This window comes from Saccoglossus kowalevskii, chromosome 19, assembly GCF_978046115.1.
Source record: "Saccoglossus kowalevskii chromosome 19, keSacKowa6.1, whole genome shotgun sequence".
Classification (NCBI taxonomy): Eukaryota; Metazoa; Hemichordata; class Enteropneusta; family Harrimaniidae; genus Saccoglossus; species Saccoglossus kowalevskii.
The window spans coordinates 31,593,622-31,612,725 of NC_140659.1; the positions used below are offsets into that span (position 1 = coordinate 31,593,622).

At 34.0% G+C, this 19,104-nt stretch overlaps 1 protein-coding gene across 1 annotated transcript in view; it reads right to left on the reverse strand.

Moving 5' to 3' along the window:
• Positions 1 to 19,104, reverse strand: part of LOC100374294 (glutamate dehydrogenase, mitochondrial-like) — a 30,137-nt gene that overhangs the window by 3,942 nt on the left and 7,091 nt on the right. The window contains exons 2-10 of the mRNA XM_085493835.1: positions 16,634 to 16,771; positions 15,413 to 15,538; positions 13,330 to 13,530; positions 11,970 to 12,056; positions 10,295 to 10,383; positions 2,748 to 2,846; positions 2,478 to 2,615; positions 1,872 to 2,090; positions 1,465 to 1,588 (exon numbers count right to left, since the gene is read on the reverse strand). Of these exons, the coding sequence (XP_085349961.1) occupies positions 1,465 to 1,588; positions 1,872 to 2,090; positions 2,478 to 2,615; positions 2,748 to 2,846; positions 10,295 to 10,383; positions 11,970 to 12,056; positions 13,330 to 13,530; positions 15,413 to 15,538; positions 16,634 to 16,771 (1,221 nt within the window). The remainder of the gene's footprint in view (positions 1 to 1,464; positions 1,589 to 1,871; positions 2,091 to 2,477; positions 2,616 to 2,747; positions 2,847 to 10,294; positions 10,384 to 11,969; positions 12,057 to 13,329; positions 13,531 to 15,412; positions 15,539 to 16,633; positions 16,772 to 19,104) is intronic.

Here is a 19,104-nt window from a genome sequence, read left to right on the forward strand (position 1 = left end):
CGACTATCGCGATATATCAAATGAAGAATGGGAGAAGAAGCTAACCCCTGAGCAGTATCACGTATGCAGAGAAAAGGGAACCGAAATGCCATTTTCTGGCTTGTATTACAGTCATACTGATGAAGGTCTGTACAACTGTGTTTGTTGTGGTTCCGTTCTCTTCAGTTCAAAAGAGAAATTCGACTCTGGATGTGGTTGGCCTTCTTTCTATGCTGCATATGGCACTATCGATAATGATGAATCGCGTGCAAACATCTCAAGAAGACCAGACAACTCTCTGGGAATGGGTCGGATAGAAATCTCATGTAAACAATGTAATTCTCATCTCGGTCATGTCTTTGATGATGGTCCCCCGCCGACTGGTCTCAGATTTTGTATCAATAGTGAAGCTCTATCTTTTGAGTCCAAAGAATTAGATTAATAAGAGCAACATTTGTGTGATCGAGTTTTTTTTAACAATTTAAAATAGATTCATAGGCAGTTCTGCATGCAAGTTTGATGGTTTGAAAAAAGGGACCTCTCTGGCCGGTTGTAATTTTATTACAGAAAAAGAAGAAAAAGATGTTGAGTAAAAACCTTTTGTATCAGCTTCCTTAAGGAATATTGCTAACTACTAAAAGTACTTCAGTAAAACGACAGCAAAATAAAACCAAGTTATGTTCTTGCAACCTGTTCTATCTTACAACCAATGTGCTTTCGCTGAGCTCCATGCAAGAATGAATCAACTTCACCACAAAAGATTCTCATTGAGAACGCTGACCTGTGTCTTTGTTGTTACATGTTAAGTCTCTTGAAGTCTGAGTCGGAGCCAGCTCCAACCCCGGTTATGTTGGGGTGAGAACAACACAGGTCTACTGTAGTTGTTTGTGGTTACACACATAAACTGACTTGTGTGGCTTCCATCGTCTCTGAAAATATCTACCGAGGATTTCATCTAATATGAAACTGACTAAATTTAACAAGCTTTTATCAAAGACAGAGTTCCTGTCAGTATTTGACTGACTTGACATTTAGGACACAGCTGGGGAAAGAATATCAAAGAAATTTCATTGAAACGAAAACAAATTGTTATATGGTTGCCTCCATTGTTTGTCAGTGCAATGGGCAATGACATTTAAAAAAAAAGAAATCAGTGAAAGTGTACACAAAACAAAATCACCACCAGTTTTTTTTAAATTGAATCACCACACATGTATAACTACTTACCATAAGTGATGTAAATACCAATTTTGAGTGATTTGGTCCTGGAACGACCATGAAATGCTTGATGACATGCTGAAATATTGTTTTTTGGTGTTCTTTTGCACAAAATAATGCCCAATGTCTAGTCTTTGTGCCAATTTTGAACAAAATCAGTCAAGTTGCAGCCACGAAATAAGAGGTCAATAAATAAATAATTTTTGATAATTGTGTGAATCCAATTTTTGTGTTGACATTTGGCAATTCATACAGTATTCAACTTACCCAAAATATCGTAATTTGATTCTCTTTCATATTTAAATGTAAGACGTCCATAACTGACATGATTCAGATTCTTTAGCCATTCAAAGTATGACACGGTTACACCACCAGCATTCAGGAATAGATCCTACATGTATGTACACACAAAAAATATTTCTTAGATAAAATGGTGCCAACCATGCAAAGAATAAATTTTAGCATGCTGAAGTGAATTGATAGATTCTGTTGGAACCAAGGTTTCATCCCAAACTCTTGGGCTCAAATCTTAACCGTGATCCAATATTTAATGGTCTGACTAAACGTAGATAACTTGGATTTGATAAGAAGTCTGTCCAGTTTAACTAAAACACTGACAAAAGAATTGTTCAGTTTAAAGGAATTTGGGGGTAAAAAACAAAAATGTTACTCACAGGTAAAACTAAAATATTTCTATCAAGAAGAATTTGTTCAGCAGCTGGAGTTGTTGGACCGTTGGCACCTTCCGCAACAATCCGACATTTCATATTTTTAGCAATCTCAGCAGTAATTGCTTTTTCAGCAGCACATGGTACTAATATGTCACACTCCTCTGTCAACAGATTTTTGTCGTAGGATTCTGCGCCAGGAAAGCCAACTATTGTACCATTATCCTGTCAACAGATCACAGTAGCTTTAATTTGTACACTCATGAAAACCCTTATTATGCCAAAGTTTTCCTCCTTGCTTGTTTTTTCTGATAGCTACAGTACCAAAGTCATTATTGCATATGGGGGGGGGGGGGGGTTAGAACATTTAATTATTTACATTATGAGCAAGAGAAATGGGGAACCTGCAATGCATGGCCATATCCCACCACCAAAATTTTAGCTACCCATTTTGGCAGGAGAACTATTTTGCAGTAAAAAATAACCCAACCAAGATAATGACAATTATTCTTAGACTAACATTAGTTTATTTATTGACAATGACTTTGTAAAGTAGAGCAGTAAGGTCACTATAAATTACTGGTATAATTAGCGACACATCAAAATACTTACAATTTTATAGTTTTCCAATTCTTTAGGGTCAATACCAGCTGGATTGAAGATACTACCATCTATTTCTGCAATTCCTATACATTTAGCACCGTGACGATGTAGATAACGCATACTGTGAAGACCTACATTACCAAAACCCTAGAGAATTTGAAATACACAGTAGCAACATTTTATTTATTGCTAGACTAATTTAAAGTTTTGACAAAGTACACAAGAGAAATGAAATGTTTGTAATATTCGTATTAATGGTATTACATTGATACAACTTACCTGGACAATAAATGTCTTGTCACCAAATCCAGGAGTTGTACCAATTGCACTCATATATGATGCTTCATGTACAAAGTTCTCAATACCATGGTAAATTCCCTACATGATAAAATTAATATGGAAATTTCAATCATGATAACATAAAAGATTGGCATGATAAATTTCCTTTGGTGAAGATGAATCATGCAACCAGAGACAGGCCCAACAAAAGGCACAATTTTGAGAAACTAACAATATCATAAGAGCAACTGTCATATCTGCAGTTTTCTATTCTTTTAGCTACGATAATATTTTGCAGTATTCGGATTTACATCATGTGATATTTGTTGACCTTGTGTTATTTTTTTGACCAAAGTCAACAATTTTCATTTTGAGGATGTCTAACAGAAATTTGAATGGTTTTGTTCAACTGAGAAGAGAAAGACTCGTCCTAAACTTATTTTGTGCCAATTAGCAGTCAACAAAATCCCTTCAGGAGTGCCGTTTTTCGAAACATAGCAGAAATAAATAATATTTAGAAGTACAATATTTTTCCCTTGGTGTACATAAATATACTTGCCGAGTGAAATGAAATTTGAACAACAGCAATGGTACTTTTAGGCAGTCACATATTTTGACTAAAACTAATTTGCATATGTTTTCGGTATTTTCACGATCAATATGTAAATGAACATGGTATTTCCATTGGCTACCGAACTATAATTATTTTTTTAAACACATTTTCGTCTGCTATTTTTATCTGCTTCAAATCGTTCAGCAACATTTTTGGCATATCAGGTGTACATCACAAGGAATACTACGATTGGGAGAACTTAATGTATGTTGATCACTTGGAAACTGAGTTTTATAAACCTTGAAAGGCTCTCGAAAGATCCACTCGCAGTAAAATCAGCGATTACTATGGAGCCGCAACTGTCAACATCGAGATACCAGGAGGTTTCTGTTGGCGACATTGCAGGGTTACTCAGTTCCAAATAAAGATTATTAACGCCGAATGAGTAACATTTTAACCAGTAACCAAGACTCATTCAATCCACGACCAGCAAGCAACATCATCATGTGCTGCTTAGTGACAACCACTGTCGACGAAAGTCATCCTGTCAGTGGAGTACCGCAGTTGCACGGCATGTTTGCCAATGTACAATTCTGTGAAGGAACTTTTAATTTCAACATAAACTGTGTATCATAGTCATCCAGTTCAAGTGCTAGTTTTGTCGTAGCCCCAACTAAACGTCCATGAGTAATTTATTCGAACAGTGATTCAGATTAGATTTATGATTATTTTATTTCGGCACAGACCGTGACACACGTTATACACTGACACGCGTTATACACTGACACGCGTTGCTAGGACGTAACACTATCTTGGAACATATTAATGGGCAATGGGGTTCCCTGACCTAAATTTCATCCAGGTTTGTTGCACATTCTTTCTTTAATATGCAATAATGGAACATATGTAATAATAACAGAACCCCACACCCTCCCCGTGACTTTCGTTGCTTCGCTCATGAAAGTACGGCCGCAGGATACACCGCATCACTCGTGAAAATAACTTCCATATGCAACAAAAGCCACAGGGAGGATGTGGGGTTCTGTCATACTCTATAACAAACTATAACAGAACAACCTCAGCGTGTTACACAGCCACCAGCACGTTACAAACCAGAACATTATGAGCTTTCCACAACTGTCAAGAAGTCTAGCAAGAAATTAAAGGATGATACTACCAAGTCAATCGTCCAGAATAAAGCCACATATTCACCCAAGAATAATGACAGTACTAGGCATGCTACGGGTACTACATCTGGTACACCTTATAAGCTACATGGCAACAAAACAGTGAAGGATACAACTTCAAGTAAGATACCAATCCAAAATAAAACAATGTCATCACCACGTCTACAGTCACATGTAGCACAAACATCACTGAAAGACATAGTCACATTATTGGAAGACTTCCATGGCACACAGTCAACTATGATGACAGATCTGGATTCCAAGATTACTGAAGGCTGCAACAAGATCCTAAGAAGTCTACCATCACCCGCAGATAACAATACAAGTGAAACTCATGATATTATTATCTTAGAAAATGAAATGAAAAAACAAAAGCAAGAAATCGCTGATCTGAAATACCAACTGAAGGAAAAATCACTCAAAGAACAGGTACAAATGAAAATAAATAACCTCATTGTAGAAAACAATACTCACACTATCCAAGTAGCAAAGTTGCAAGAGGAACTATCTAAGAAATCAAAAGAAGGCATTATCTTGAGAAAAGAAATTGATCAGCATAGGTCATGTAATATAACTGATGAAAGCATAAACAAACTGCGTGACTATGTAGAAGAAGTTGTGATGTCTGATATCAGGAAAATTCAGTAGAACTTAATAGCATCCAAGAGTATCGACCAAGATGTGAAAACAATTGGACTCACAGAGGATAATCATGAGTGGATCACTGTAACTCCAAAGAGAAGAAAAAACAATGGTGTGACACTCAGTTCGTCACCACTAGTTAATCACCAATACAGCTCAACACAACCAGCTTTACAGGTGCCAGATCATCCAGTGGTATAACGTAATTATAAACGCAAAATTCCTAATGGTGTAGAACACTTGATTATGAGCGATTCACAGACATCCAATATCAACAATGCCAGATTAGCGAAGAACCAAATGATACTGTCATATAGAGGTGCTACAATAGATACAATGAAGAAAGCCATCCTGGAGAATGAATTTCCATCCTCTATGAAAAGTCTAACTCTCAATATTGGAGGTAACAACATAGATAATGGAGGGCCTGTAGATGATACAATCAAGTGATACCAGATATCATATTAGTATGGCAAATATTGAGGATCGCCACCTTAGCAGCGATGGGGTGCATTTGAATAGAGGTGAAGGTACTACTCTCCTAATTAATAATATACAAGCATCTATCCTGAATCACTTCCAGCTAGAAGCTCGTCCAGTAGCAACAAATAACAAACCAACTTACAGGTCTGACCATGAACCTGCTAAAAGAACTTACACCAGCTATTCTGCAGCAGCAGCTTCACCAATCAAGAAGAGAGTTGACTACCAGGGAGGAAAATACAGATATGCTAATAAACTCAACAACAACCACTTACAGCGATCACATCTACTTTCAAGAGTAATAAAACTTGAATCGCAATTGAACACACTTAAAACAAGTCTGAACTAATATTATGAAAGTTAAAAAACATAATGTACCTTACCAATTGCTTAACATTGGTCATCTTAACTCAGATGGACTACGTTACAACTATATACCAAATACTTGCAGTCATGATCAAAAAACCAAAGGTTGTTAAACATTCAACAAACCATTAAGAACTACCATATCTATGCTTTCACTGAAACCTGGTTGGATGCTAACTCTACTGACTTACTGCCAACATCTGAAGATCACTTTGTGTTCCATAAATCTAGGAACAAATCTGAAAAGGCATGGAGAAGTTGTGGTGGAATTAGTTTATACATTAGGAAAACACTTAAACCTGGTGTTACAATACAAGAACCGTCTAGTGTTTACACTCTGTGGTGTAGATTAAAAAAGACTATTTCAAGTTAAAAAAAGACATCTTTTTATGCACAGTTTACATTCCTCCTGCAAATTCCTCGTACTACAATAGGATCAGTGAAGATCTTCAACAAGAAATCACCATGTACAAAGAAAAACGGGACATTATTCTACAAGGCGACTTCAATGCCCGAACAGCAGACTTACTGGACATAATTGAAGATGACGAGAATAAATTCAACTTTGCACCAGTTAATTACCAGTGTGACACTAGAACTAAAATGCGACATAACATGGATACACATAAAAATGCATTTGGTACAGAATTTAACTACTCTATGCAAAGCTAATGGTTTAATCATACTGAACGATAGAAATATAGGTGATAGACAAGGTGTGTTTACCTGCTATGAATGGAATGGTGCTAGCACAGTTGATTATGCTATTACTGATACCAATCTACAGCACCAAGTCATGAACTTCAAAGTACATGAACCCACAATTGCATCAGATCACTGTGCAATATCTGTCATACTTAACTGCCAACCATCCATGGTAAAACTAGCAACCCAAATCAACACCTGGATAATTCTCCTAGATATTATAAGTGGACAAATGAAACAAAAGATCTGTACATGCTATACCTTAGGACTGCAAAAGGTGAAAGTGTTGTTAACAACTTTTTACACACAGATTTTTCAAACCACTCATCAGATGATATTGCCAGCAAATTCCAACATACCATTGAGCAACTCGCAAATGACTGTTTATTTGGCAAGAGTAAACACTTTAAATGAAGAAAACTCAGGAAGAAATCATATAAGTATACTGATAGAAACTGTAATATACTCAAACAAGAACCTAGAACATTAGCTAAATCCATACAGCACAAACCCTGGGATACTGATATGCGCAACATTTATTTTACTAAGAAGAAAGCCTTTAAAAAGCATATTAAAACCATGCAAAGACAGCAATGGAACACTTTCCAGGATAAAATTAACTTGTTGAATTCCAATACTAACACAGGTGATTTCTGGAATTTACTCAAGACATATACCAAATCAAGAAGTACAAGTCTAGTTTCAGATATCCCCCATGACAAGTGGATACATCATTTCCAGTTAATCAGTAATAATTCCAATATACCAGAGAATAGACAAGCTGAGATCCACCAGGTATTGACCAATTTTGAAAATCTGGACAATCTCAATTCCAGCATTAATAAAGAGATTTCTATGTCTGAAATTAAGACAACTCTGAAGAGGCTAAAAACATGGAAATCACCTGGTTATGATGCCATACCAGCTGAAATGCTTAAATTCAGTAGTCCACATATTATTGCAGCCCTTCATAAATTATACAACCATGTAATGGAGAAGGGAGAATACCCCGAAATATGGAACATTAATGCCATTACACCAGTTTACAAAAAACATGATTCACTAAATCCAAATAACTACCGCGGGATATCAACTAACAGCGCAATAGGAAAAATCTTCAGCATGATTCTAAATAACAAAATAAACCAGTATCTACATGATAATGATATTATTCACAAGAACCAAGCTGGTTTCAGGAAAAAACATAGAACAACAGACTATATCTTAACACTGCATACCATGGTCAAAAAATACCAATCAATGAATAAGCCACTTTATTGCTCTTTCATTGACCTGAAAAAATGTTTTGATACAGTTTGGAGTTCAGGACTACTGTATAAATTGCAAGCCAACTGCATTAATGGCCGTCTCTATAACATAATCAAAAGTATGTACAATAACATTAAATTCTACGTTAAACTGGATGACAAGATGACACCAGCATTTCAGACTGATAACGGAGTAAAGCAAGGCTGTCCACTTAGTCCTACTCTCTTTAGTTTATTTATTAATGACTTAGTTGAACTATTAGACAGTACAGCCATTGATCAACCAGTACTAGATGGACTAACAATATCCAGCCTCCTCTTTGCTGATGATATAGTTATCACTTCAACATCTAAAGAGGGACTCCAGTCTTCCATTAATCATCTACATGACGATACTAATAGGTGGGGATTGAAAGTAAGTACAGACAAATCCAAAGTCATGATCTTCACAAAATATGGCCACAGATCTGATAACATTGCTCTTAAGTATGGTGACACAATTCTTGAAAAAAACAATCAATTCACATACTTGGACATTACCTTTAACACTAATGGTTCACTCGACAAAACTATGCAGAGACTTACTGATAAGGCAAGGAAAACCAAATATTCAATTGGTAACATCTACAGTGAAAAGTTTAACAATATTAAGTTGAAATCCAAACTGTTTGACTCATTGCAATTACCAATTTTATTGTATGGATCTGAAGTTTGGGCTGTTTTAGAGACTGGTAAATGGGACAAGACTGACACAGAGAAGTTTCACTTAAATTTTTGTCGTCAGACTCTGTGTGTCAACAATAAAACAAGTGTGATTGGTTGTAGGATGGAAATGGGTAGATTACCCTTAATTGCAAGAATCCATTACCAGGCAATCAAATATTATCAAAATATTTTGAACAATGGACCTATCAGCTTTACATACCATGCTATTAAGGAACTGCAACAAAACTGCTATAAAAATACATGGCTAGCTAGTCTAATTAAGATTAGTAAAATTTACAAAATTAACATTCAGTCTGTTCAAAAACAAACTTTTTATCAGTTGGCCAAAGATCATTATGTAAATTCATGGCTTCAGGACATCAAAAGACCAGATTCAAAAATGAGAACATATTCTTTATTAAAAGATGACATTAGCACATCACCTTATTTATACCTGTTGAATAAGAGAGAGGAAATTAAGCTTATGTCTAAACTGAGACTTAGCAACCACAGATTAGAAATAGAGCTAGGACGTTACAAGAGACCAAAAATACCAGTTGACAACAGAGTTTGCAGAATGTGTAACGTACTTGAAGATGAAATACATTTCATTACATCCTGTAAACTCTATATATATACAGATCGTGAGAAACTATATATGGTCTTCACTGAACAATTTCCAGATTTCCAGTCTGCCAGTAATATTGAAAAATTTAAGTATATCATGAATACATCAGAAATAAAACTCATTAACCATGTTATTACCTATCTAAAATCATCTTATACTTTACATGCTAACTTCCAAGCACAATGCAAATTTTCTTCTTTTAAGCATTATTAATACTGTACCTAGTAGTAGTTGTGTCTTTTTTATGTGATTTAGTTACTTCTTTTTGTTATACTTTTATTACAATTAGCTAAAATTGAGATGTAATTTCACAATACAGCGTAATAAAGTTATTATTATTATTATTATCCATCATAGTCATCAGCATCAACTTTACATTTTCGACTTGTTCTTAAAAACCGTAAATTTTGTGTGTTCATACTAACTACAAATGAATGGTTCTCTCAAAGATTTGTTCATTTTGTGGTGATACATTTAATTCTCTAATTTAGTCACCATTGAAAACTGTTAGCCTGATTGCCTAGAAGTTCTATATGTAAGTGCTTTTGTAAACTGGTACAGTCTAGGCAATTTATTTCTTTTTACAGTTTAAATTAAATACAAATATCGCAATGTGGAGGTTTTAACACGTAGTTTGCGACGATAGTTCAATTTCTTTACCTTCTTGATCGATGTGGTCAGCGCTAAGTTTCGCATCGACTCCATACTCATGGTCTTAATCACAATTAACTGAAGTGTCTACATATCATTAAAGGCTAATAAACTAAACTAAAAACTACTACACTTCTTAAAAGAACCGGAAACTATGTTTTACTCAGATATTTACAGAAATACAGAAATGGTTAATAAGTTTAAAGCGACCCACAATGTTTACCTCATTATGCAGCACACACGCCCCCAATTCCTATTTTGTATTCGTTTTTTATGAGCCGACAGTTCCATACAAAATACTGTTACTAGAATTTGTCTTGTGAGCCCCTAGATTGACTTATCTAATAACTTTGACTTACACGTCCAGTGGCAGAGGGACGTCCATGGATGCCACCTTGACTAATTGGTTTACCAGTTACACAGGCAGCAGCATTGATATCATTGTAACCTTGAAAAACAAACATATACATACATACAGGGAGGGGACAAGATAAAGTTGTGAAGATTATAAATGTAGTGAAGGATAATGAGACAATTATTTAATTTTATAAACTATGATTATTATAATTATAGTAATTATATAAATTCTGTCAGTATGATAGTTTTTCCACTATTTACAATAGACTAGTGATAGGTATTCAAATTTGTATTTATCAATTTATATTTGTCTACAATGATGCCAGAAATTCAAATTAGTCTGCAATGATGGTGAAATTCAAATTAGTCTGCAATGATGGTCTGGACTGGTGTTAGGAATTCAAATGGATTGGTGTTAGGAATTCAAATGGATTGGTGTCAGAAATTCAAATGTACTGGTGTCAGGAATTCAAATGGATTGGTGTCAGAAATTCAAATGGACTGGTGTCAGAAATTCAAATGGACTGGTGTCAGGAATTCAAATGGATTGGTGTCAGGAATTCAAATGGATTGGTGTCAGGAATTCAAATGGATTGGTGTCAGAAATTCAAATGGACTGGTGTCAGAAATTCAAATGGACTGGTGTCAGAAATTCAAATGGACTGGTGTCAGAAATTCAAATGGATTGGTGTCAGGAATTCAAATGGACTGGTGTCAGAAATTCAAATGGACTGGTGTCAGAAATTCAAATGGACTGGTGTCAGAAATTCAAATGGATTGGTGTCAGGAATTCAAATGGACTGGTGTCAGAAATTCAAATGGACTGGTGTCAGAAATTCAAATGGACTGGTGTCAGAAATTCAAATGGATTGGTGTCAGGAATTCAAATGGACTGGTGTCAGAAATTCAAATGGACTGGTGTCAGGAATTCAAATGGACTGGTGTCAGAAATTCAAATGGACTGGTGTCAGAAATTCAAATGGACTGGTGTCAGAAATTCAAATGGACTGGTGTCAGAAATTAAAAAGGACTGGTGTCAGGAATTCAAATGGATTGGTGTCAGAAATTCAAATGGACTGGTGTCAGGAATTCAAATGGACTGGTGTCAGGAATTCAAATGGACTGGTGTCAGGAATTCAAATGGACTGGTGTCAGGAATTCAAATGGACTACTGTCAGAAGTTCAAATGGACTGGTGTCAGAAATTCAAATGGACTGGTGTCAGGAATTCAAATGGATCGGTGTTAGGAATTCAAATGGACTGGTGTCAGGAATTCAAATGGACTGGTGTCAGGAATTCAAATGGACCGGTGTCAGGAATTCATATGGACTGGTGTCAGGAATTCAAATGGATTGGTGTCAGGAATTCAAATGGACTGGTGTCAGGAATTCATATGGACTGGTGTCAGGAATTCAAATGGACTGGTGTCAGGAATTCAAATGGACTGGTGTCAGGAATTCAAATGGACTGGTGTCAGAAATTCAAATGGACTGGTGTCAGGAATTCAAATGGACTGGTGTCAGGAATTCAAATGGACTACTGTCAGAAGTTCAAATGGACTGGTGTCAGAAATTCAAATGGACTGGTGTCAGGAATTCAAATGGACTGGTGTCAGGAATTCAAATGGACTGGTGTCAGGAATTCAAATGGACTGATGTCAGGAATTAAATTACTTACCAACAGTGTGAGCATATGTATCTGCCATCCAACTCATCTCTCTCTCACCCGTACCCATATCTGGTGCAGGAACATCCACACCAGGACCTGGATAAGTATATATACAAATAAAAGTCTGGTACAATCCAGATTTCATTATGCTGAAGTTTTTGTTTATTGAGAAATGTTCTATTTCTCCAAATATTTAGATGAAAACAAAGTATATATAAAACATTCATTTTCATTTTACTGATGGATAATTTCACACTTTGCAAAAAAGGCAAGGTACCAATCACCTGACCAATATATACACAATTAAATGTTTAGATTGGGGACACAATAACTCCATTAATATTTAGCCGAGGCAAGGTAACTCGTATACACGGTTAATCTGTATAGTTAATCTTCCAAAAGTTTAGAGTTGTTGTTTTTAAGTGTCTATTGGAGTACTTGATAATGTAGTGGTTAAGACCTTCGCTTTGCAAGAGGAAGATCACAAGTTCAAATCCCATGCTAGAAACTTAATTTTTTTTACTCCTTTGAAATGTTTTTTTTTTCCTTTTTTCAGCATTTTCTTTGATTTTCCTATTTTAATGAAGAGCACCCTTTAGCTTTTTGTTCAATTACATCAGTGTTTTAATAGTTTCATCTACTAGAACTGTTCGCTGACCATGGTCATGGTGGTATTAATTAGGGCTAAACCATGCAGCAAAATAAGGGGGGAAACATTTGTTTCTACATTCTAATTAGTTGATTTTTATTCAATCTACCGATATATATATTTATATATATTCGTAGCTCATTTGTATTTTTAGATAGACCCCATCCTATGTTGTGATCTGCCCACCGTTACATATACAGGCCAAGCCATGTATAGTTTAAAGTACGTTTGTCGTTGCGCAGCGCGTGTTTAAATTTCATGTTAATAAACAATGTATTTCACACATGTTATATACATCGCTATGAGTCCCATATCGAACATAACGCGTCACGACGACTGTCGCTCTTTAACTATGTTATTGTGAATGAATGCTTTAGAACACTTTCTCATATATTTCATACAGATGCCATTTTTCTAGAATACGACTTGACCTAGTTTATTGACCTAAAGGTCAAGAATGTTTTTTTTCAGAATGCCACATATCTTCGAAGTATTGATATTCAAAAATAAATTTTGTTAATATCGAAGTACAATTTGTTGGCATTTATTTTGCTGCACAACGTTTTTGAAAGAGGTGATTATAGTTTTGATTTTATACTTGCAATTGTCAGATGGTAAAAATGTTTATTTTCATTTTAAATTCCTTCAATTAAAACTAAAACCTAAATCTTAATTGGTTGAAAGAAAAAAAAATTATGTACAAGTTTCTAACTTACTTACCAATGAAGTTCTTTTTAGCCAATTCTAAGGTAAATCTTCGAGTAATTCTTTCAAGCTCAAAGTCTGAATACTTGCGAGGATCAATCTTGACACCAGCTTTAGCACCACCAAATGGAACATCAACAACCGCACATTTATATGTCATCAATGCAGCTAAAGCTTGTACTTCATCAGCATTAACATCCATGCTATAACGCATTCCTGCAAATTCAACATTTGTTCAGATTTAACAATGAAATTGTGGTGCAACATTTTCTCTATTTTTATGTTTTGTTTTGTTTAAATTTTGGGCCTAATGAACATAATTTCTTATTAACATTTTGAAAATATTATGAAACAAGCAGCCTATCGGCAGAGATAGCTCCGCTGTTAGCAATGCACATTACAATTAAAGAACTGAAGATATCATTAGAAAATGAACAATATGTATTGTATCAAAGCAATCGAACTTGCTGTTTTCAACAAAAATTCGAAAATATAACTTTTTATCAAAAATATTCATCAAAATTAAATAATTGAAGACTGAAATCATCACGAAATCTGAGAGAGGTCTACCTGAGGTACCTATATGTAATCATCAAAATTAGAGAATTAAAGATATCATCACGAAATGAACAAATCTGAGAGGTCCACATGTAGTACCTAGATATGTAATATCAAAGCAATCAGACTTGGGGTTTACAACAAGAAGTCGAAAATATCATTTTTTACCAAAAAAATTCATCAAAATTATAGAATTGAAGATATCATCACAAAATGAACAAATCTGAGAGAAGGACTTGTGGTTTCCAACAAGTACGAGAACAAGAAGTCGAAAATATCACTTTTTACCAAAAATAACAAAAATATTCACCAAAAATAGAGAATTTGAGATTTTGACATAAAATGAACAAATCTGAGAAAAAACTATCCAAGGTACTTGCATATCAAATTTGAAAACATTCTGACTTGCAGTTATGAAGAAGAAGTTGAAATTGTCAAGTTGACGACGAACGGCGCCGCCCGAAGACGACGATGGACAATCAGTAATATGAACAACTCCGCTTTGTCGTGTCGGCAGCGGAGCTAAAAATTAATTTGGGTTTAAAATTTGTGAATGGTGATATAAGTTTACTTTGACGCTAAAAAGGTCAAAGGTTAAAGGTCATATCAAAATAGATGAGTCAGCAGATACGTGTTGTAGTTGTACAATAATTTATTCATACTGTAAACCAATCAAGACACAGCCATGAGACTTGGCAGTTAAAGAACAATATAACTTGGACTTAGAGGGCAGCATTCATTAATCTCATGCTGGTACTTATCTTCCGCTACTTTAATTCTATGTATGGGGGAACCAGAATTGTAATTGCATATTATAGAGTATGACATTGATGGTAGTGTGTGCAGTCGCTGGGCTAGCATGGCTTGTTGGCTTGTGTATATATCTGGTAGCGTCGCGTAAGGTTTTATTGACAAACCTCATTGGCGGTGCTGAACGTCACTGACACAAAACGTAAATTGCGATTGTCCTCACTGATGCATTGGGTGTGGAATACGAGAAAAGGGACTGAAGCATGTGCACTGCATACACAATAAGGTTATGACATAGACATATCTCATGAATATTATTTGAAACTGCAATTATTAATAGAAAACATTTATAACGCCAGAATCACGTATATTTGGTCTTGACCCCCACTCTATCTATTGTGGTAGTTTGAAAACTGTACACGCTATGCTTTCTATCATACTAAACTGGTCACCAAATTTAACAACTGTTTCTGGCCTTTACACAAGTCTGAATGAGCAGAGGCAAGCCTCAATAGGTCTTGATTGTAAACAGCGCCACCTCTGGCTGTTCCCGGCTACATGCATCTAGGTTTGTACTTCAAAAAATGTTGTTAAAATTATGCAAATGTATGCAAATCATGCCCAAAATATACAATTCTCATACCTGCTTCAAACTGTTGAGATAAGTGTGCAAATATATGCAAAATATATAAATTTATGCAAATCATGCCAAAATATGCAACTTCTACATCTGCTTCAGATTGATGCTATGAATGTAAAGCAACATGCATGATGAATAGAATCTACTCACCTCCTTTACAGGGTGTACAGTGCTGACTGTGTTCGGCACGGTAACCTTCAATCATCTCCCAATCACCATTGTCTCGTCTCAAAGGAAACACCACACTCAGGACATGGTTACATGGCTTGATAAGAGCTGTAAACAAAATCACCAGATAGTAAACTGGGTTTCATGAAAGTGTGAATTTGCCTTAATTTATGAAATTTATGACTATTTAAAAAAACATTTATTCAAAACACTTCAAAGTACAGTGGTCTGTTTGCTGAACAGAACGTTAGATTACAAAAGCGAGCCTTTATCAGTGTAGAGGTTAACTGACCACAGAGGAGTACTATACAGGAATTATTCATTCGCGAAGGCTTGTTATTGTTAAGTCATTTGAAATTTATAAACATTTACAAATATTTTGAATAAAAAAAATTCACATCACGAAACACAGTAAACCTCAGAATATAGTAAATATGATAAATAGTACAAGCCCTACATTTAGAGGAGCAAATATTTGTCAAGTGATAAAAATGTTATCACCTGATATCATTGATTTGTATCTAGGTTGATTTCAGGTTGTATTATTCAAGCAAGGTCAATGGTAGACAATGACAATGCTATAAACAAGTGATATCAGCTGGGTATAATACAGCTTTAAGCATGGATCAAGAGACTATAATAATAATAAGTATTTGGCCAATTGCATACTTTTTTTTCTGAGGGCTTGATTGAATATTATCTATTTTCCCAATAAAGAAGGGGTGAACTTCTGTTGAGAGCATTTATTTTATTTTATTTTATTTTATTTTACTTTTGAGCTTGTGGATTTTTTTTTCAGCCTATATTCATTTTTTTTAATAATCCAGCCTCACCCCAAATTCAAATGGGTCATCCCTAGCACACAAACATAATCAAATTATTAAAAATATAGTTCTGAGATTGAATTTAAGAATGTGCCCACCAATATTGACTGTAAAAAATATAGGATGGAAGAATATATATCATTTAGTGTTTAGAATATAAATCAATTATTGTTCAAACTTTTATTCAAATCACCACCAGACTCTTTTCTTATATTTTTCAATATTTCTGGAAATGAACCCTAATTTTAGAGGCAACAGACAAAATTTTAGTCAATTTTCATTTTTGTCCCAATCTTCTGAAGGAAAGTGCACACTATAAACGGGACTATTTTTTGATGAACAGAGGGAACTGGTTGTGACAGGGTCAAAAAACTCTTACCCAGAATTCCTTTGACCCTGTTTACTTTATCTTCTTTTGGAATCCTTCCTGGGTATGCATCTACTAATCTATCTGTTATTATGGCAGCTCCTTTATCATAATATTCCTGCACCATCTCATAAAAATTAGGATCATCATCTGAAATAAAATATAATTTAGCAATATGAAATTAAAAATGCATATAATTAATATTCACAAATAGTTCTCATTTATAGGTCTACATCTCAGGGTGATTGCATATTGGCTTCAACAATTATGAAATTAAATATGCACATAATTAATATTCACAAATAGTTCTCATTTATAGGTCTACATCTCAGGGTGATTGAATATTGGCTTCACCAATTATGAAATTAAATATGCACATAATTAATATTCACAAATAGTTCTCATTTATAGGTCTACATCTCAGGGTGATTGCATATTGGCTTCAACAATTATGAAATTAAAAATGCAGATAATTAATATTCACAAATAGTTCTCATTTATAGGAATACATCTCAGGGTGATTGAATATTGGCTTCAACAATTATGAAATTAAATATGCAGATAATTAATATTCACAAATAGTTCTCATTTATAGGAATACATCTCAGGGTGATTGAATATTGGCTTCAACAATTATGAAATTAAATATGCACATAATTAATATTCACAAATAGTTCTCATTTATAGGTCTACATCTCAGGGTGATTGAATATTGGCTTCAACAATTATGAAATTAAATATGCACATAATTAATATTCACAAATAGTTCTCATTTATAGGTCTACATCTCAGAGTGATTGAATATTGGCTTCAACAATTATGAAATTAAATATGCACATAATTAATATTCACAAATAGTTCTCATTTATAGGTCTACATCTCAGGGTGATTGAATATTGGCTTCAACAATTATGAAATTAAATATGCAGATAATTAATATGCACAAATAGTTCTCATTTATAGGTCTACATCTCAGAGTGATTGAATATTGGCTTCAACAATTATGAAATTAAATATGCACATAATTAATATTCACAAATAGTTCTCATTTATAGGTCTACATCTCAGGGTGATTGAATATTGGCTTCAACAATTATGAAATTAAATATGCACATAATTAATATTCACAAATAGTTCTCATTTATAGGTCTACATCTCAGAGTGATTGAATATTGGCTTCAACAATTATGAAATTAAATATGCATATAATTAATATTCACAAATAGTTCTCATTTATAGGTCTACATCTCAGGGTGATTGAATATTGGCTTCAACAATTATGAAATTAAATATGCAGATAATTAATATTCACAAATAGTTCTCATTTATAGGTCTACATCTCAGGGTGATTGAATATTGGCTTCAACAATTATGAAATTAAATATGCAGATAATTAATATGCACAAATAGTTCTCATTTATAGGTCTACATCTCAGAGTGATTGAATATTGGCTTCAACAATTATGAAATTAATTATGCATATAATTAATATTCACAAATAGTTCTCGTTTATAGGTCTACATCTCAGGGTGATTGAATATTGGCTTCAACAATTATGAAATTAAATATGCAGATAATTAATATTCACAAATAGTTCTCATTTATAGGTCTACATCTCAGGGTGATTGAATATTGGCTTCAACAATTATGAAATTAAATATGCAGATAATTAATATGCACAAATAGTTCTCATTTATAGGTCTACATCTCAGAGTGATTGAATATTGGCTTCAACAATTATGAAATTAAATATGCAGATAATTAATATTCACAAATAGTTCTCATTTATAGGTCTACATCTCAGAGTGATTGAATATTGGCTTCAACAATTATGAAATTAAATATGCACATAATTAATATTCACAAATAGTTCTCATTTATAGGTCTACATCTCAGAGTGATTGAATATTGGCTTCAACAATTATGAAATTAAATATGCAGATAATTAATATGCACAAATAGTTCTCATTTATAGGTCTACATCTCAGAGTGATTGAATATTGGCTTCAACAATTATGAAATTAAATATGCAGATAATTAATATGCACAAATAGTTCTCATTTATAGGTCTACATCTCAGAGTGATTGAATATTGGCTTCAACAATTATGAAATTAAATATGCACATAATTAATATTCACAAATAGTTCTCATTTATAGGTCTACATCTCAGGGTGATTGAATATTGGCTTCAACAATTATGAAATTAAATATGCACATAATTAATATTCACAAATAGTTCTCATTTATAGGTCTACATCTCAGAGTGATTGAATATTGGCTTCAACAATTATGAAATTAATTATGCATATAATTAATATTCACAAATAGTTCTCATTTATAGGTCTACATCTCAGGGTGATTGAATATTGGCTTCAACAATTATGAAATTAATTATGCATATAATTAATATTCACAAATAGTTCTCATTTATAGGTCTACATCTCAGGGTGATTGAATATTGGCTTCAACAATTATGAAATT